A 21,077-nucleotide genomic window follows, 5' to 3' on the forward strand; every position below is an offset into this window, starting at 1 on the left:
ACAAATTGAATTGTCTATGGCAAGTAATAATAAACTGCACCACAATACATTTGCATCCAAAGTGTGCTTGAGGTAGACCCAATGCAGGCAAGAAACCAGGAGCAACATAGTGAGTGTGAAGAATTTAATGGTAATTAAACTTACAGGCAGATGCAAGAACAAAATGTAAGAAAACAAAAGATGACAATGAAGGCAAGGAGGTTATACCATATACCAGGTGAACATAATCTGGGAATGCTAATCATTTTATAGGGATAGGTGTGAGAAGGGATGGTGACAATACAGAAACACAAAGGGTGTTGTAGCAAAACACAAAAGGACCTAAAAAAATTAATGGATTAAAAGCCAACACTAGTATGATCTAAATACAATACTTTTGAACTTGTATATTCCTTTCACTATTTTCATATCACACAGGCTAAATGAAATGCCTTTGCTTTAGTAACATATTGAAAAGTCAGGAGTATAAAAAAAGCTGTATATAACCAAGGATTTTACCCAAAATTGTAATTGTTTTCTCAGACCATAAGCAGATTTTCAGGATGCTTGGACTTTTCCATTTGGTTCCCAGTAGGTGATGGTGGTCCGAGGCTAAACCTCACTTTTCGTTTTAATTAATCCCTGTTGCTTCTGGTTCGCTGCGTTCTGAAAGACAGTCATGCACATCTTCATTTCCGCTGCTCAAGGGGTTTAGATCAGCTGGCAGGAGGCTTCACACTATGGCTCTGGAGGAGGCAAGCTGCTTAGTAAAACAAAAGTCATCATAAAGATCTGTGAGGCTGGTCAAAATGGCTGCAGACATAGTGCACATTACATAAAAAAAGACAATCAGGCATCACAATTAATATTTAAATGTAATAATTCAATGGAAACAGCCTGAGAAACCCATCATCAATGAGTGTATGCAAAAGTGACAGTCTTGCCCAAAGGTGCACTGATGGTTGTCATGTGAAAATACATCGATGTATCACTTTTACCCAAGGGTTTAATTATATCAAAAGCTGAGTTGAGTTGAGTTTGTTTTGTCTGAGATCAGCATCCGGAAGTGAAGCTAATTAGGAAAGAGACATCATGAAACTTTAACTTTTGTTACCAGAATTAGCTCCTACTCAAAATCCCAGAGCTAACAGCAGTGTTGATGAAGAAAAGAAGGTTAGTTACTTCTGCACCGCCTTCAAAACTCTATGATATTTTTAAAAGCGCATCAGCTGTTCACTGCTTATTGCCTGGCATGAAATAAACCCTTTGTGTTCCCCTTCCCAGAAAGTTTAATTTCCGTTGTATTTATTGTGGGTAGCTTTAATGCTATTGAAGAGATATGAGCAGATGATCAACACTGGAGAGTTTTCTGATGTTAATTTTTGTTTGTGAACACACAAAATAAGAAAATGAATCTGATTTGGTAAATTTTCTCTTGTAGTTAATGTCTACTCTCTTCTTGTTTTTCGTGAAAATCAGAAAATAACTTTAAAAATGCTTCAATAGGTTGAGTAAAAGTAAAGTTTGCAGGAGTAGAAAATATTTCTAAGAAATTCAACCGGCTTTAAGTCCAGCATTTATGTTGTAATAACTGTTGTTAAAAGCCACAGCTTAAAATAAATGACTCCATAAACTCTGAAATAATTGCTTTTGTTGGCTGGTACTGCTTCTTGTTCTGCAATAATGAAGATGATGGCCTTGTTTGTTTACTGTTGCAAAAGAAAAGTGAACAGTTAATATTATGCTTGTAATTGTTGACAATTTTTACATTTCAGTTCATATTTGCATATTTGTTGACCATTAGTCTATTTAGTTTTTGAGTGTCCACATTCCACCCTACATCAAGACCCACTGAGGGATACAACATGAAAAATACACTAAGCACAACTTCCTTCTTCATGAAAAGTAAAATGGAGTGGCCTCAGATTTTAGCGGTTGTAGGATTTCTCTTTTACCTATAGCAAAAGACCGTGAGCCATTTCTCTCGGCAGCTTCTTATGTTATTTACTTTGAAATATCTCCAATTGTCCCAAAATTTGATCTAGTTCAATTTGTTTGGCACCAAATAGAGTAATATCACAAGAAAACATTTTTTTTTCTTTTTTAATTATTATTATTTTTAATGCTCTACCATTGGCGTTTGAGTGAAAATGAGAAGTTGGTACTTTAGTCCCACACTAAATGATACTGCAGTTGTTGCAGGAATTCAATAACCCAGGCTCTGTTAAGTATTGACTAAATAACTACAACCATTTCTGTGCAGTGAACCTCTCTTTCTTTGCTCCCTTTAAAGCCATTTCTGAAACCAAGCACAGTCAGACCATTTAGCTTTTAAGTACATGCTGAGATCCCAGCTGTTGCTTGCTCTAATGAGAATCCAGGGTTGCACTGATGGTGCTGATAGCTTGTATTATCGTCACTGCGTTAAAGAGTGTGCTGCTACAAGCCTTAAGCTCATTTCATGAGCTCATTTTGCACATCAGCAATTTCTCTCCAAACCTCAATTCAAATCTTTTATCAATTAAAAGAAAGAGGCACAGAGCATGGCAGCACTTTAAAATCTAACGCTGCTGCTAATCTCCAAAGAGCAAATGTGGAGACCCATCAGCATGTGACAGATAAACCACTGAAAAAATTATGAATGTGTGCTCCCAGCTTGTGTTTATGAAAAGGGCTTTCATCTCACTGTGTGTGTGGGGGTGTATGTGTGTGTGTGATGCTGGGAGTTTCTGTGGCTGCTTAAAAATAAATACTAATCCCTTAAACATTATAGCACATGTGTGCATCAACAGATATCGCAGATGCCCAGCAACCATGCCATGTAAAGAGATTAGACAACAGGAATCATGAATGACTTGGTTTTGCATCCAGTTTCAGACTGGGTCCGTTGATAATTCTCCTAAGATCATGCAACAAACATTCAGAGGGTCTGCAGTCAGGGCTCTGCACATGCAGACTTATTATCTGCCCAGATGTCCCAGCTGGATTCAATGCTGAAGTCATTTGTTAATACTTTGAGTAAGTCATTATATATTTATTAAGACTGGTATAAATCTAAAAGAAATATAATAAATTAATCTTTTGCTGCAGTAGCGTAATATCACTCTAAAAGTGTAGATTAATCCAACCTATAATTTAAGCACATGTCTGCAGATTAAAACAAGATACCTAAAATATATAATTTCCTTTTTGATCAAATTAATGGTGTCACCATTTTTGGCACCCCTTCTGTCATTACTTTGTTCAACTCTATTTTGCCCGCATATGGCAGTTTTATCCATGTCCAGTAGCATTTCACAATGTATTAGCATACAGAGAGAAGGATCCTTGAATGTTAATCTTTGCACAGTTTCTCTCTGCCATGTGTTTCATCTGTCCAAAGTACACTGTTCTAGTTAAAGTAACAGTAGATTTCATGTTTGTGCTGGTGCTGGTGCAGCATTCAGCAACCACCACTACCTGTATGCCTGCATGCTGCCTGTCCTTCTGACATTTCTATTGTTGTTCATTTGGTCATTTCCAAAGAAAATCTTTGTGTGTTAAACTGAAATCTGATAATTAAAAAAAATACATTTTATTTAAATAACTGTTAGAATAAAGTCAATGTAGCACGAAAACATGAAAAATGTCTCATTCATTTCACTAAATCCTTATTGGCTATGCTGATCTTTTGACAGATCTCTAGCTGGAGTTTGTGTCAAGCTCCAAATTTCTAATTACTACTCAGTCAAATCTCCTGTGATTGAGTTTTGCTTTGAAGCTAGTCTGATAAAGGTGTGCACTGAAAAAGCTCTGTACCGTCACAGCTCCTTGTAATTTATGTTTAGGGTCTTTGAAGGATCTTCAAATAGTGAAAGAAAGGATTAAGAACCCAATACTTAGTCATTTAGATTGTTTCTAGAGCCATTGCCAAATATCTCCCCCTACAGTTCAGAAGAAACACTGCACCATTAGTAAAGTTTTCCTTTGGGACTTTTTAATCAGGTTCCTGTTGAACTTGTTTCAAAACTGTAGAACATTTATTAAAAATCTCATTCCTCCCTTTTCTACAGTGCTACATTTAAAGAAAAAAAAAGACATACCGATGTTTACTTTGATTACAATTCATTGGGTGTTTTAAGCCTTAAAATACCATTTGGTCACTTGTTGAACTTTCTGTTTGTCAAATAAAGTGAAATGAAACTGTAAAGTCGTCAAAGGCTGATGACTTTGAAAACCTTTAAAGCTGTTATATTTCAGTCCTCGGGAAAAGCTTTTTGCATTTGCTTGCTTTCATGACCATATCTTGTCCATGAAATGATTTCAATCATTGGTGACTTTAACTCTTAATATTTTGAGCACTTTTTATCCTTCCACTTACATATCTGCTCATTTTGAAATTGAAAAGAAAACGGGGCAGACATGGCTCAGACAACAGGAGCATTTCCAACTCTGCAAACACACAATGTCTTTGCTTTCCCAAACAATCAAAGATTGGAATGGGGGAAAAAAAGGCAACATAGTTTAATCTGCTGGAATCAAAACAAGCCTTTACAACCTCGTTGGTGTGTGCTGGCCTAATCTCTGAACTGGTCAGGGAAAAGTCTACACAGTTCAAATCAAGATTTAAGGCCTGTTGGGCTGACTCTCTCTCTATTGGCTTGAGGGCTTGGTGTTTTCGAGCCCTCAAGCCTGAAGCAAAATTAGGGTTACATAATCTGTCCCCAGAGGAAGTCAGTGGTATGGATTCAAATAGAAAATGGGATGCCATTCAATTTCCTCTGTTGTACCTCACTGCAGTGATGTAAGGTTTTCCTGCCTATTCTCACAGTGCCAAATTGGTTTTGTAATGGCAGGAAGCTGATACCCCATGACGTCTGAGTCAACGAGTTTATCAACCGGAAAACTCTGGGAGTTGAACTGCTTCCACATTTATGGTGGCTTTTGCCTATATAGAAAGAAACACTCTACAAATAATTTATTGCAAAGCAAGGGCTTTAATTTTCCATTATTTACGACAACAGTGAGGCTCAGGCTGCCAGTGATCACATTGGAGACAAAAGACTTCCACCATGAAAATATATTCTAAAACCTGAGCACATAGCACTGAGGATTATTGGAAAATAAATCTATCTCCCCATGCATAATTTAACACCCAGGTCATGACCCTCTGGGTGATGTCTGCTTGAGCTGAGACGGGGTAGCCGGATGATAGATCAGTTTAGAGACAATACCTTTCATAAGTTTCATTATCTAAAGTGGCCAAAGAGGAATCTGAAGGAAGAGTCTTAAAGCAGCTTAGGATGCACTTTCCAGCCCAGAGAAAGCCAGCGGGGCTCTAATAAAAAAGGAAGGAAAAAAAAAGGTGCTCAGATAGATAGAGAGCTGTCAGTGATGAAAGCCAGTGCCTGAAGCTGCTCGCCTGCTCTGCACTTAACACAACAAAGATCTTAGCACAACAGAGATCTCAGCACAGCACCCAAGGTTGTGGCTGACCTCAAGGAGCAAAAGACAGGAAACAGAAGGAGAGGAATTTGAATTATATTTTCTTGACTTGTTTCAGAAAAATTCACTCCCATGTACTACACTTTAGCGACATTATGAAACCTTTATTTGGAATAAGTGAAAAATTTGAGAGCCTGCAGTCTCACACTCTGAATTATTACAGGCTTTTTTTCAAATTTTATAAACATACTGATAATTATTTCTTTTTGTGATTTTCCTTTTCCTTTCAATTGAAGCAAATAAAGATGTAAGAGGGAAAGGAAGCAGGCATACTGTCTAATAAACAGAGTAATGTTATTTAGTTAGCATGAAGGGCGGCAAGTGATTGTGGGTCAGTTTTTACAATTGTTTTCTCTTTATTCAGAGAGGAAGTAGTTTGCATGCTACATCCTTTGAAAATTCGACCAAAATCAACAATAACTGGATATTACCAAAGGTTAATTAATTAATACAATTTTCAGCACCGTGTTGTTTGATGTCAGATGTCACCAACAAACCTTTCTGGCTTACAATTGCCAAAAAAATATGCTTCTATTACATGAGAAAGAACATACAATGTATTTTATCTTAAGAACTCTCCATCAACCTGCAGCAGACGCTAATATTTTTAGCTGATTGCTAAATGCATTATTTTTGCACTCACTTTTAAATTGATTATTGTGTTTTATTGTAAATATATTTTCCAGAAAGCAAATGTTTATATTTCTGGTATTGAATAGATATTTGTTGCTTTGGGTTTTGTGAAACCATTTTTTAGGTTTGCATTAGGTTTAGTACTGCAGCTGCTCTTTGGAACCTCCTTGGGAAAACACTGTTTAAGCATCTGCCAAGCCTGGTAAACCCCTAAAACTTGCATTAACGTTAGTTTATCTAAAAGTTAAGTAGTCCTTCAAGCTTATTAACATTGATTAGCTAATTCCAAATTCGGGCAAAGTTAGAAACATTTACAGTATATTCAGCCTGACTTACATGTGAAACAATTACATAAAATCATAAAACTCTGATAGTAAACAAAAGAAATTACATAAATTAGTTTACAGGTGGACTTACTTTCCTTTTTCATATCCATGGGTGGGATTCATTTAACTAATGCTTATAAAGGACCTGTTGGAGATTTAGGGGATGGAAAAATTCCTAAGCCCAATCAATGTGTCGGCATCGAGTTACTTCCCTTTTTGTTTTGTGAGCATTGAGATTATCACAAAAAGGTACCAAATGACTGGCTTTTAGCACTGAGGTAATTTGTTATGAAGTGTGCAGTAAAAGTATAGAGAGCCACTTCATGAAGGATGTGTGAATGTTTCAATAAAAGAAGAAAACGTACAGGTCTTGAACAAGGGAAACTTGATAATAAGTAACAATGAGAAATGAACTGAATATGAAAAGCCCTGTTAAACATGAATAAACAACAAGAAAATGATTAAGACAGAAAATATCAAATCATTTATATCATAATGTTTAATTGTCATTTTACACAAATATTGTATTTTTCAGTTTGAACTGTTTTTCATTCAATCAGTTGTGATTCATTAGTACTAAGTGGTTCATCCAGACAAAAATAACCTGACACATTTAAGTAGAAGATGTTCAATGTGGTAAAGATGGGAAAGGCTCTAGGCAAGTTTCAACATGCTGCATTCCACTGAAATGCAGCATGTTAGTAGTTTAAAGATTGATTTATTAATTAATCTCAAGTGTTGATGCATCAGTCCAAGCATATTTTTTGAAGTGAAGAGGAAGATGCTGAAATTGAAGTTTTTCCTAATGGTCATGAGCATTGCTTCAGTGGGAATGGGAAGAAGAACGATGAAAACAAAGAAGCTTTTTGTATTTTGTTGTTGTGCAAAGGACAACAAAAGGGCAGTATACTATTGTAAAGTCTGAAATATGTCTGTGTATTGTCAGCTTTATACTGCTTTTATAACAGTATAAAATACTGTATATAAATTACAACAATAACAATTCAGACTGATCTAAGGGAAGACTTCCTATTTTTTCTGTCTTTGTTTCTTTGGAGCATTAGGATCAAAAAGATCATTGCATGCATTCATTAAATAAATTTAATAAAGGACTAAGGAACACTTGTGTTTAGTGTAGCTGCATTCATTATATTTATATGAATCATAAACAGCCGTAGAAATTAAGCCGAATATCCAAAAGCCTCATGACGGACTAAACATCTGTGATCACATCAAACATAAAATCAGATATGAGATGTCAAGCCAAAAGAAAAATCTTGAGTTTTTAATGAATTTATTAAAGAATAATAATAAATTCATGAATGTTTTTCCAAAGTGAAGGTGTAATGATAATGATTGCATACTGAAGCTGTTCCATTTAAGCTGCTTTATTTGTTAATGGAGGAGTGGTTGCATGCAAAATGAACCAGTGGCAATACAGTCATGTGTCACTGGACATATGAGGCATAGAGGATGTTCTTATATTTAGATTGGTGACTAGATGTTCTGGTCTGCTGTATGACAATAGAAGTCACACGACACATTCATACATACACACATGACTTGCAGGACAAGGAAGTACTTCACCACCAGACAGCAGAAAGACATGCAATATGAATATGGTGTCTATTTAGGCCATGCTGTGGGAATTTATTTACTTCAGGTGTTTATATGAGTAATTCTTTTGTGCCGTGTTGCTATGATCTTTATTTTGATTTGCCTGAAATAAAGTTCAAAATTGACTGTTGATAAATAAACATAAAATGAAATACCAGCATTTTTATTATTTTTCCAATCTTTAGCAAGCATTTTAAGAAATTGTGTTCAGGATGGACACTTCTTTATTTTCTTTCATCAAATGTGATTTCAGTTTACACTGCTTACACATAAATATATCCCATTTAAAATAACAAATAGAAACTTTCAACTTAAAGACCTTCATATTTGATAATACTGCTAATGTTCATGGTCAAACTTTAGAGTCTGAGTCTGAAATTATGCAGATTTTTTTTAGCACAGTAAATGTGTTCATTCTCTGAACTACTCTACGCTAAAATTTGAAAATTTGTAACAAAAAACATTTTCCATCCTTCTAAATTCACCTCGCATAATTATTGCCGGGTAACAGCTGTCAGCAGTACAAGCTATAGTACTTTGAGTGTGGTAACATGCGCCTCAGGAGTTTGGACAGTATATTTGATGTGTTGGGTTTAGTGAGAACCTTCAACTTTCCCACTGAGTTCTGAGACATTTCAGTTAATTTTTATAACCAGAAGCTTTGAAATTTGAGCTTCTGACTCAAAATGGAAAAAATTTGAGCCTTTTTGTGATTCTTTCTGTCTATATGATAGTACTTGAAAGACTGTATTTTTAGTGGTGGAACTTGTTATAAAAGCCACAAGAATAAATTATATTTTATTACAAGCTCAAAATACTTACAAGATCTGACCCATTTCCTCAATCAGTTAGATTATTTCCCCTTATAGTCACAAATTCCCTAATTATATGTTCTCATTAAGATAAAGATAATTAATATTAATGTAATTTAATGGTATTCATTATTTTTTTCATGCAGCAGCACAGAATTTGCAGCACTTCAGTCGTCTGTGTAAAGTTTTGGACATTCCTGTGTAACTTGACACTTGACATCATCCTGCTCTTTCAGGAAAACCAGATGTAGCTTCCCTGTACGGAAAAACAGAGAAAAAACTCCTCCCCATACATGGAGTTCCCATTTTACTTCCTTAAAATCCTGCCAATATAAACTCGCACACTGACCTACTTTAGCAACACAGGCACAGAACTTCACACCTAGAAGACTTCTCGAAACTTTTCAAACTTCTGAGCCCGAGGTAAGTCTGCTTATCATGCACGTTTACTTTTGTTAAGCCTTTGTGTTGAGCAGGGCTCGTGTCAGAAAAGGCTTTAAGCAATCTGAAAGCACAGATGTTTTGTAACCTACTAAAAGCTGACCGGCTGGTGTAATAAAACAAGCTCTGGTGTGAAATGAAGCTAAACTTAGTTCTCTCAATTGCGGCTAAACACTGTATATTTCACTATATAAATAATCCATGTGAAATAAGTTAATTTCTACAACATAAAAGAACCCTCAAGAGGACTATCTGTGTGACTCATGCAGAAACACAGCGCCCACACAAGTAATTAAATGCACATTTGCTTTTTAGGCGAAGCTCTCTAACAGATCACCATAAAGGTGAAGCTATAGCTCTGCATATATAATCAATGTGTGTAGGAAGCAAACGATGCAAAGCCATACACTTCTTCAAAACAAAAGGAAACAAGCTGGTTCCCGCTGTTTAGAATGAAAACCCCAGAAAGTCATTGGCCTTTAACTGGAAACTGTGAACAAATGCAGATTAGATGCACAGTTTCATAAAAAGAGACTTGATGAAGTGAAAGCAGAGAGCTGGAAAGGCTGCGAAGTCTTTAAGATAAATATATCTTGGTGAAATAACAAGCTTTTCTTCACATCATGACTTGGATCTTTTGTCCTTTTGTTGTAACTATACAATATAGAATCAGAGAGAGAATGTTGTTTTTTCTTTTAAAGTTACCTGTCTACTTACTTGAAGCAAACCTCAGGCTGCTTTCACCCACAGCTTGTATAAAGTTTTCCTAACAGAAAAAAAAGTGTATGCACATTGTTCGCTCTTTAGTCATCAGCACATGACAGAAACCCGGAAATTGAAACCAGAAAAAAGTTTGTTTAAGAGCCAGGTGATGGTTGGGGGCTTCTTTTATTTACTCAAATAGTTACCGTTCTTCACTGATGCAATGAATTAAGTTAATTATAATTACAAATACATTTATTGCCAAATAATGGGATAAAAATAATACCAACTGACCAAAAAGCACTTGGGTATTAAATCTGGGTGTGTTTATTATTATTTTTTTTTTTTTTACTTTCAGGATGTTGTCGTGTGTGTGTGTGTTGCTGCTGGCTGTCTCAGCACTGAGCCACATGGATGAAGCCTTTCTGGAAGCTCAGTGGGAGCAATGGAAGACTACACATCAGAGAGAGTACAATGGTTTGGTGAGTGACTGCTAAAACAAACTCCGTATCACACAACACTTATCTGCCACTGAAGCCTGTGGCAGTTTCTGATACGGGTGACATGGGCAACATCCCAGATCACTCACATCATCTTGTGGGGGATGGCATGAGCAGCCCCCTGCACCCACCTTGGGTCCTTGTATTATCAAAAAGTATAATTTATTATGTTAAAATCATTATTAACCTTTTACTGTCGACAACACAGTCAAGTTTTTCTCTCAGGCTAGTCATGTGGATTGCAGTATTTATAAAGCAGTTGTAATAGAAAATGCTTATTCACCACAGGACACCTTTGTTCGCTAACAGTAACTGACTTGTGTGGGGTTTAAATGGGGTAGATAACAACTCCTGGTTGTAAGACCTGAAAGAAAAAATAAAGTCTTCTGGGGAAATGAGAAATAAAAGACCAGTGTGTTTGAGACAAAAAGAAGCAGAAATAAAAGAGGACATGCAGAGTGAGAATTGACTATACTGATCGTTTTTTGTTTTTTTTATTCTGACCATTGCATTCAGAAATGACTTAGAGAATGATAAAAGACAAGAAACACGTTAGTAAAATGTGTCATCTTTGTCAGATAAAAATCCCAATCATTGTTATATTCATAATAATCATTCTCCCATCAGCTGAAATCATGAGGGAAAATCCAATTAGCCCATTTACTGAATAGCTTTTATTAATTTGGGTCATCTTGACTCTGATGGTGAAGCATAAGAGCAAGAGTCAGAAATTCCCAGCAGAGGAAACCTCCATCACCCCTGACTTATTTTATGCCCCCTATTTTTAAAAATGTGTCTCTTCTGCTAAATTTTCACTCCTCTGTCACATTGATTTTTTAAAAAAAAAACATTTTTAAGTTCTTGGCAGTGAAGATAAAAGAGAATATGAGTTATTTGGTGTTAAACCAGAGCTGACTCCAAATTTATTTCGTCAGTGCTTGCAGAGCATCTGTCATCCCTGTTTGTGCTTCACCTCCAGCTAAAGGTCAGCTCTCTGCAGCTGTAGAGTGTGTTAGCATCTACACTGTGTGAAGATGAGTGTGAAGATGCATGTTTGCTATGCCACTCAGTCTTGTTTTTCTATACAGAATATGAGCATGACTTTTATACAACTTTAACTGATGTTGTGCAGACACAGATGATATTTTATGTAGTAGACAGATTAATCTTTAATGTTTTTAATTTGCATTCCTTGAAAACATCCTCAAGATCAGTTCTTTACCTCTACAGTTTGTCCAAACTGTTCCTACAGGATTGATATTCCCTGAAGCAAGTTTGGTCTCCACATTAAAGCATACCACATAATGTAGTTGAATAAAATCATGAAAAATGAATTTCATTGGGCTGCACCAGCATGTTTGTTGCCCATTTTCCTCACAAACAAGAGTCAGAGAGGTTGGTGAAAACCCAACAGCTTAACTGGTGAGTTTGCTTCTCAGTCAGTGTCTCCAATTCCTCATCATCACCTTTCAAAAATGCCTAAGCAGAGACAAAGGTGATGTTTAGCAGCTGCACCACAGCCCAAAGCCTGTTGGGTATATTTTGTCCCTCAGACATATGGCTAAATGTAAATATTGTGTTTTGACATAATAAAGTGCCTAATTCTGATTAAAACAACTGTTTAAAAGAAAATTACTGGGAAAATAACACGGGTTAAATTGTCCTAATTAATGTAATTAGGCTACAATACACCAAGCTTTTTTCTTCTTTTCAGTGTGCTAATTATAATGAAATTTGCCCTGTTTGCCCAGATTGGTTTGCATCAGCTGTCAGGTCTTTATACAGATGGGAAATAACAAATGTAATTGTTTTTTTTCTTTTTTCTTCTATCATTTTTTGCACTATCCTTTTTTTACTCCTAAGGAAATACATCTGTATGGAGCAAAATTAATTGGCTCTTGCTTGCAAGAGTTGAAGAAGAGTTAGAAATGTATATACTGTATATACTGTATATATATATATTTTTTTTTTTTACATACATTGTTCTAAACAAAACGTAAAGTGTTCTTTCTGTTACCTTTTCCATATGTAGCAATGACAAAGAGCGCTCGTCGTATGTAGGTCAGCATTTCACAGAACAGCTCTCTCTCATACACAGCCTGGTTGCTGGTTTTATGCAGTCACCAAGTAATGGATTCACAGCCTGCAGGTGTTATAAGTTAGTTGCTATTTAAGCTTGAAAAATGGGAATGTGTATTCAACATCCATTGTGATTTAGTCCTTGATAACTTAGCTTGCTTTCCTACATTTTTCTTTACTACTAAAGAATAAAGTTTTTGATTCTGGTTTTCCACTGCTTTCTGATTTTAACACTAAAGCTTAAATAAACTAATTTCAAATGTGAGAGTTCACACTAAAATGTAATTAGTTGGTGAAACATAAGCATTTTAAAAATGTCTTATAAAAATGCTTGAGAAACTAAGAACTCAGGAGTAAATGATGCTTTAAAGGCTGCGGAGGATGAGTGCAGTTGTGCCTTTTGAACTGACATCAGGACCTGAAAGCTGTCTTTGTTTGACTCAGGATGAAGAAGGGATCCGCAGAGTCATCTGGGAGAAGAATATGCAAATGATTGAGGCTCACAACCAGGAAGCAGCACTGGGCATGCACTCCTACGAGCTGGGGATGAACCACCTGGGAGACATGGTATGCTAAATGCTTCTTTCTCCATCTGTGTAGAGTTAGGTTAAAGTACATTACACATGCACATCTCAATAAATTGTATATATTTTCTTGTTCCAGTGTTTTATTAGAAAAACACACATATCTATTCTTCTTTCCTCCTTTTTGTGGTCATATGTGATGCACCACTGTCTGCATTTTTTTTTATCCAGAACTGTATTTCCAACAATTCTATGACTTTTAGTGTTCCTGTTATTGTTAGAACACATTCTTTTTTATCCACCACATTTTAGACTCAGTCCATTACAATAAACCTGCCACACTCTAGATGCAACCAACTGATTATATTCTTTATTCAATTAAAAAGAAGTTAACATGAAAACTTCATGATGTCTGTAAATGTTTTGGTTTTACTTACATGGCTTTCACTGATGGGATAAAATATAATCAAGATAGTTCTTCAGGTTTTACAAAAGCAAAAATAATAATATCAGTATTTTCTTAATCTGCTGAAACACTGCTACTTAATTTGCCATGTATGCTGACACATCCAAGAAGTGCATGGGGCTTAAATCTAAGTATGTACATTGGGATAAAGAATAAAAGAAACTACAGTCTCCTGTTACCTCTGCAGTGATGTCACTGTCTATTTTTTTCCCCTAATGACCATCTCACCATCTTGGGTTGAAACTTCAGCTATCTAAACTCATTATATGAGTACCTTCAAGTGGCTAATTAATTATTAGCCAATTTAATGAAACTGTCTGTTGGACTAATCATAGATTTTTTTTACTTGAAACCATTAAATTATGGTAAATATTTCAAACATTAGTTCTTCAGCATTTCTTTTTCTATACACCATATCCTACTGTCAATTTTTTGGCCTACCCCCTCTTTGTTGCAGCAAATGCTAACCTGTCTGAAATCTTCCATAGGCGATGCCATGCCTGTACACAACTGTCTTCCTGCTACTACATGTTGTTAATCAAAAACTAATTGGAAAGCAGAGTTCATTAACTGCAGCATGCCAGACTTTGGACTCATTTGTTGGAGGCAAATTGTGTACATCCAAATTCTAGATTAAGGACTCATTTATGTTCTTGTTTAAACAGGTGGCTGTAAATGAATGATGCCTTCAAATTTTCATTTTGACTAGAAGACATTGAATTAAATGAAGGAGCTCAACAGATGGCTGTGTTCCTTCCTCCTGCCTGTTTTTAGACCGAGCTGGGCTGAAATCTCTCCATAAAACTGATAGGAATGAAGGGAAAACATAATCACTGAATACCAAGTAACCAGCTGTGCGTTGTGACAGCCAAATACAAAACCAGAAATCACATAATATCCCCCATGCTGTTCTTTTTTTTCCTTTTAATTCCCCTTACACACTCTTGTGCTTTATCTTGTTTCGACATTGGTGTTGAGAAAAAATGACATTTCATTTTATGGTAACCTGTGTTAAGCCATCTCTTCATAAATTCCTTTTCATCCTCTGTCACCTTGCTGAATCAGTTCCTCTGTCTCTCATATCTCTGTTCACTTGTCCGTGTCAGAAATCTTAAAATGAATCCCTCTGCTATTATTAGGTTTAAGTACTTCAACATTTTTCTTATTATATATTCTTTCAAGAAACAGAGAAACCATTTATTGTTGAGATGAGACAGTAAAATGCTTGAGTCTGATCAACTCAACCTTTCTTTCCCTGGTTATAAAAACTAACTCTTTGAGAGACACTCTTTGAATGTCATCTGTAGCACTTGTATCTATGAAACATGAACAATGTAACTATTAGGCATTTTTGTGTTCCTGCAGACATCTGAGGAAGTGGGGGAGAAAATGACTGGCCTACTGGTGCCCATGGATCATGAGCGTAGCTTCACCATGGCATTTGATGAGTCCGTGTCCAAGCTTCCCAAATCCGTCGACTACCGCAAGAAGGGCATGGTGACCCCGATTAAAAATCAGGTCAGAAAACAAACCAAAAAAAAAACGATTCTCTTTCAGACCAACTTCTTTATTTTGGAAGTTATTTCCAATAAGAACTCCACTTGCTGTGTTTTAAGGATCATGAAGAGTCTATCTGAGTAAATATTTAAAGCTACAAAAGATTGCTCATTAAACATAAAAGAAACTAAATATGGAAATATGGCATTTTGCAGAAAGAGTCCATCATTGCTCTGCTTTTTATAAATGGATAATATTATTTGAGCATGTTCCAGCTGTGATTGGGCGCCCTGCACTGTTCACTAATTATAGGACCAATGCATAAATCCATATAATTTTAATTTGAGAGAACAGGCGGGGAAATTAAGAGCTTACTGTGCTCTTTCTTCACTTTCTTCACTTGGACAAAGTGGAGCAACATTCTCATGATAATGTCTTTATCCATCAATAAAAAACCTAGTCAAAATAAAGAAAACATCTGAATATTAAAAAGGTCTAACTTGGATTTCATCTGAGGACCTTTGACCTGTGAAGTTACAAGATATGTTTGCATTCACTTTGAGGGGACCTATGGCTTTTGCCTTTACATTTCATTAGTCTTAAGCTTAAATAAGCCATGAGAAAAATCTAATGTAAAATGGAACATTTTGACCAATCTACTGGGTGGAAGGGTAAATGCTAAGATCCAACTCCAAGCTTCTTCAGTCTTTAAATAAGGTCCCTTTCCCTTGTTCTTCACAGTTTCAGAGGAGGGTCACACTGTCTAGCTTTACGTACCTACAAGAGACTGATGCCCTGTCCAGTAAGATGGGGTATTTTCCTTAAACTTGCTGCAGGAAAATCAGTACTAGGGCACTGTTTCCACATCATGAGAAAATGAATCTTAATCTCTGTCATTGATCATGACAGTATAAACCAATCTAACAATGATCAAAATGAAATATCTTCAGTTACTACAAGTTTAAATGGTAGAGCAGGGCAATAGACAAGGAGATGCACTTGAATCACAAATGGATGCATTTATCTTTTGTCAGACTGTGGAAGAAATTACAGATTCACCGTGTCTTAATTAAAGTGGATCGTGACACTAAAGGCATCCAAGTTAAGCTGTTGATCGACTAAATAGTTGGCAGAGATATTGCGGTGCCGTAACATAGACAGATATAAAACGGGGAAGTACAGCTGCCATTCTGGTAAATATGATGAACAACAAAAAGCATGTGAGCACCAAAAGAATAACAACACATACCTTTCATGTGATCAAACGCTGAAGGTATGTGAGGAAGCAGAAATGTTTGCAAAGCAGGTACGCAGACTGTAGACAGAAAGGTTTGATTATTAGTCACCAAACAGCAATGTTCAAGGTGCTCATCTGGTGAAAACTACGTCTTTGTAAGTGCTTCATGACTTTCATAGCAACCATCATGTTTCTAGGTATCTGAAATGAAAAAAAATTATGAAGGGTATGTTTTTACATAAAACATGATGCAAATGTTTCAAAAGCATTGAGAACAAAGTTCCCAAGCTTTTCTTGGAAGAAAGTTAAGAAAGAAACACAATTTTTGCAAATGATTAATCACCTGGGAACTCATGAGGTTGCTTTTAAAAAAATAGAAATGCAAAGTGAGAAGACTTCAAATAATTACTTGTAACTAAATGCAGAGAAAATAATATTGGAGATGGGACATGGGTTGCTTGACAATGAAAAAGCTCTAAACATTAAAAACAACATCAATCAGCAGGCTACAATGACGTCTAGAGAACAGCAGCTTTTCAGCTTTGAAATACTGAAATTGATGTGAAAGTGAAGAGAATACTTAATACCCTCAGAAATACCTGGAAATGCATTTTTCAAAATATAAGCTTAATTTACTCTAAACATAATGGATAAAGCAATTATTGCAGTAAGAGCCCAGTCACGTAACAGGGAAAAAAGCCTGTGTTCACGGCTAATGGATTTCAGAAACAAAGACCAGGCTGTGATTATAAAATGTAATTAGTCATCATGAGAGAATTGAACACTCTGGGGTTATTTATGCAAACTGTTGTCCCACAGAACAGGAAGTGGACTAAGCATAGTGAAATCTGGTTTACATCTGTGATTCCTGCTAATAGGCAGATCAGCTTCAGAACAATGTCATGTTATCTAATGAACATCGGAGCTGGTAGAGACACTCTGAGCCCACAGCTGGCTGAACATTTTCTCTTTGATGTTTATAGATTACAAAATTCCTCTGGGATGAAATTTTGTTTGCTTAAAATGATGCTAAATTTTCAGCTTAATTATTTAAAAATCTATGAAATGTATAAGTCATGTCTCATCCTTCATCTCTGCAGTACTGAATTTTAATTCACACATAGAGATGTCAAAATTACAAAAATGACAAACTTATGAATCTCCTTTCTTGTTTATTGTTAGGGGAAATAAAGAACTTAATATTTCACTTTAAGATTATTTTTGGTATCTGCTTTTTATTAATTTGCTGTTTTGATTCAAACATATCCACCTTAATTTGTAGGATATAACTCATTTCAAGAGTTTCTCATCTAAGAGTCTTACTGAAAAAAATGTCGTTATTGTATCGCCCCCTTGTGGTTGAGTTTCATACCTGCAGAAACGACATAAATAGGTTGATCTAAGCGTCTCCTTTTCTTCCTGTTGTTCATGAATTATTCAACATCGTGGCAGCAGTCTCTGCATACTAACAGCTCTGCTGATGTCTCACCCTCAGGAGATTTTATGCTACTCGGTTATTATGCCCTAATGTTTTGTTTGATTGTAATCAATTTTAATTTTCGCCGAGATCAAATAGATGATCAGGGCTCTAAATTAATCTGGTCGCACATTTGTAAATCTTTTACAGAGAGCACTAGCTTGTTATAAACATCTATGTGTGGAAGAGAAGCTGTTTAAAAATTCATGGTCAAATAATTAGTGGAAATTTACAATTGTGTGGCGGAGTCACTCGAAACAGCATTATTCCTTTGAGTTTTTAGTTGCCTGGGTTAAGCATTCGTTTCTCAAAATTTTGAGTTCCAACCTTAAAGTGTATTCTTAAATCTGTTTAACTGTTAGATACGTACCACAGGCATGCACTTAATGATGCCCGAATGATACCACAGAAACAATTCTCATTAAGTCTCTAATCCGTCTGAAGTCAAATTTATTCTTGACAAACTCTGCCCTCCAGCGTTCAGACAGTATAATGCAACCACTACTTTCTAAAACATTTCTTGCACTGGAAGTGTTTGAGTCAGCTGACTTTACAATAATAAGGTTTTTGAATGTTTAAATTTGCTCGTTGTTATTGCTAAATAATATTACTCTGAACAGTAGACGGTATAACTACTTCTACAGCACTAATTTAACCTTGAGCTCTCGGTTATGTCCTTCCTGACAGGGTTCCTGCGGCTCCTGCTGGGCCTTCAGTTCTGCCGGGGCGCTTGAGGGCCAGCTGGCCAAGAAGACGGGTAAGCTCATCGACCTCAGCCCTCAGAACCTGGTGGACTGCGTCAAGGAAAACGACGGCTGTGGAGGTGGATACATGACCAACGCCTTCAGCTATGTGCAGGAGAATGGAGGTATTGACTCGGAGGAAGTCTACCCATATGTCGGACAGGTGAGAAACTCATTTATTAAAGCTTTATCTTTTGTATAGTCTTTATGTGTTTGTTGTAAAAGTGGAGTGAGATTCAGATTTTTCCATACATCTACTAAATCCCTGAGGGCCTATGAGCAACCTTTGAATGGAAATGAGGTTGAAACCCTCACTTGACTCATTTTTATTTTAGTTTTTGAAAGCCTTAATTTTGCGGTTTTGAATGGTTCAACAAAAAGGGAAAGAATTATGAGAGCTTCTAGGTGTTAGCTTCAAATATAGCATGAAACTGTAAAAATCACCAGTTCTCCTTTTGTCACAATGTCATTAATAAAGAAAGTAGACATTTTTTCTGTAAAACACGAGCTAAAGTATGACCAAAATGTGACTCAGCAGAAGTGATGAGGTAGAAACTTTGCCGCAAAATAAACGAATGTTTCCTCTTCTGTTTCTGAGAAAGTTCATTGTTTCAACTGTGGGAATGTGATCAGTCAGGTAATGTGAGATGGGCATTTGAATGTAATGTCACAAGGTCAAAATCATCAGGAATACATTTTATTCCATTCAAGTTTTTCTTTTTTTTTAGCTTCTTTGTTCAATTTTTTAAAATTCCACCAAAACTGTTCTGGCTTTTTCATCTTTTGTTGTGTCTGTAGGATCAGCCTTGCCGTTACAACTCATCCGGCATGGCAGCCCAGTGCAAAGGCTACAAGGAGGTGCCAAAAGGTGATGAGAATGCGCTGGCAATTGCGCTCTTCAAAGTGGGCCCAGTGTCTGTGGGCATCGACGCCACACAGTCATCCTTCCAGTTCTACCAACGAGGTCAGTGACAGACCTGAGTCTTTACATGACTTCAATAAAAGCTTTAAGTAATGAAATGCAAAACCAACAGGTAGACTTTCTTTTTTTCACACTTGAATCAGTGTGAAATGTGGATTTTAAAGTTTATGCTTTATATTCCTTCATGGTGAAAATTTATTCCACATTTTACCTGAAGCTACTTAGAATCCTTAGTAGTGCCTACTGCTGACTAGGCGTTTTTTAACTAGCAGTTCAGCAATAAGACTCCTGAAATCAGGTCTTTTGAAGTCTGTAATTACTTGAGAAAATATTAATTTTATTAAAACCTAATTTAAATATTTTTAAACTAAATTCATACTTGTTTTCTTGAAATTTGGAGTCTTTAAATGTAGTCTCGCTGATGTAGATAATTGATTTATGAGAGGGAGAAAACTGGAATATTTTATATCTTACAAATTAAAAGAGAAATTAAATATATATTTTTAGAAACTGCAAAGTTTTATGGACTTTCAGCTCAAGGTTGTGTGTCTCTCATCTGTGACATTATCAGGCATTTACCACGACCCCAACTGCAACAAAGAGGACATCAATCACGCCGTGCTTGCAGTTGGCTACGGTGTGAACACCAGAGGAAAGAAGTACTGGATCGTCAAGAACAGGTGGGGCTCCTCAGCTTTCTGGAAGGCATCAGGTGGCTCTTGGTGTCAACTAAATGAAAGCTGCATTGTTTGCTGCTCTGCTGCTGATTTGATGCCTGACAGCTGATGTTTTCTTCTGACAAACTGATAAACTGAAACGCTGCTTCACCCCTGGTGATCTTCAACATGTGCTGTTCTTTATGTTGTCACCGCAGCTGGGGAGAGACCTGGGGGAAAAAGGGTTACGTCCTGATGGCACGCAACCGTGGCAACCTGTGCGGCATCGCCAACCTTGCCAGCTACCCCATTATGTGAACAAAAGACTGGTGAAAAGAAGGGAGGACAAGGAAAACTTACATGGACTTTGAAACACCACTACAACAAAAATATCAACTTGTTTGCACTGCAGAGTTTTTCTGATTCATTGTGTGAAAACAAGACAGGACATGAAAGCATTGCTGGCAATGTAAGTTCCTCCCTTCCTGTGGTTGGAGAGTCAGTTCCTATAAATGTTCTTTTTTTTCTCGTGATCCTGTGTTTTGTTCAAGCACTTTTACTAATAATTCAAATGCAAGCTGTTGTTTTCTATTAAGATGAATAAAATTTTAAATTTGAAACTGAAATCATGTTAATTTATTCTCTTTCTTTTTTGGCTCAACCCCAAACTCCCATTTTTTACATAATCCACAAATTGCCAAACAAAAACGACCCATTTTAGGTTAACTAAACTTTATCATGCTAAACCCTGAAGCCAAATAAAGAGAAAAAAAAGGTTCCTGTATTCAGCTCTATAAATACAGATTTGGGAGGATGTAAACAGAAAAGGAATTCTTTGAAAGGAATTCTTATCTATTTCCAATGTATCCATGATAAATAATCTGAAAACAAATTAACCAATCTGAGAAAATCAAAAATAAAATAACTGGCTGATTCATCAACAAAAGTTTCAATTCTCTATGGAACTTGGAGTATTGCATCA

General features: G+C 36.2%; 1 protein-coding gene across 1 annotated transcript; it reads left to right on the forward strand.

Moving 5' to 3' along the window:
• The first annotated feature begins 9,121 nt into the window (after window positions 1–9,121).
• ctsk (cathepsin K) lies at window positions 9,122–20,721 on the forward strand. Its single transcript, XM_032558695.1, has 8 exons — window positions 9,122–9,274; window positions 10,353–10,476; window positions 13,018–13,140; window positions 14,929–15,081; window positions 18,462–18,680; window positions 19,316–19,481; window positions 20,011–20,119; window positions 20,314–20,721. Exons 2-8 carry the CDS (start codon window positions 10,354–10,356, stop codon window positions 20,411–20,413), a joined length of 993 nt encoding a protein of 330 aa, XP_032414586.1. The 5' UTR covers window positions 9,122–9,274; window position 10,353; the 3' UTR covers window positions 20,414–20,721.
• Window positions 20,722–21,077: the final 356 nt, after the last annotated feature.

This window comes from Xiphophorus hellerii, chromosome 3 (genome assembly GCF_003331165.1).
Source record: "Xiphophorus hellerii strain 12219 chromosome 3, Xiphophorus_hellerii-4.1, whole genome shotgun sequence".
Lineage (NCBI taxonomy): Eukaryota > Metazoa > Chordata > Actinopteri > Cyprinodontiformes > Poeciliidae > Xiphophorus > Xiphophorus hellerii.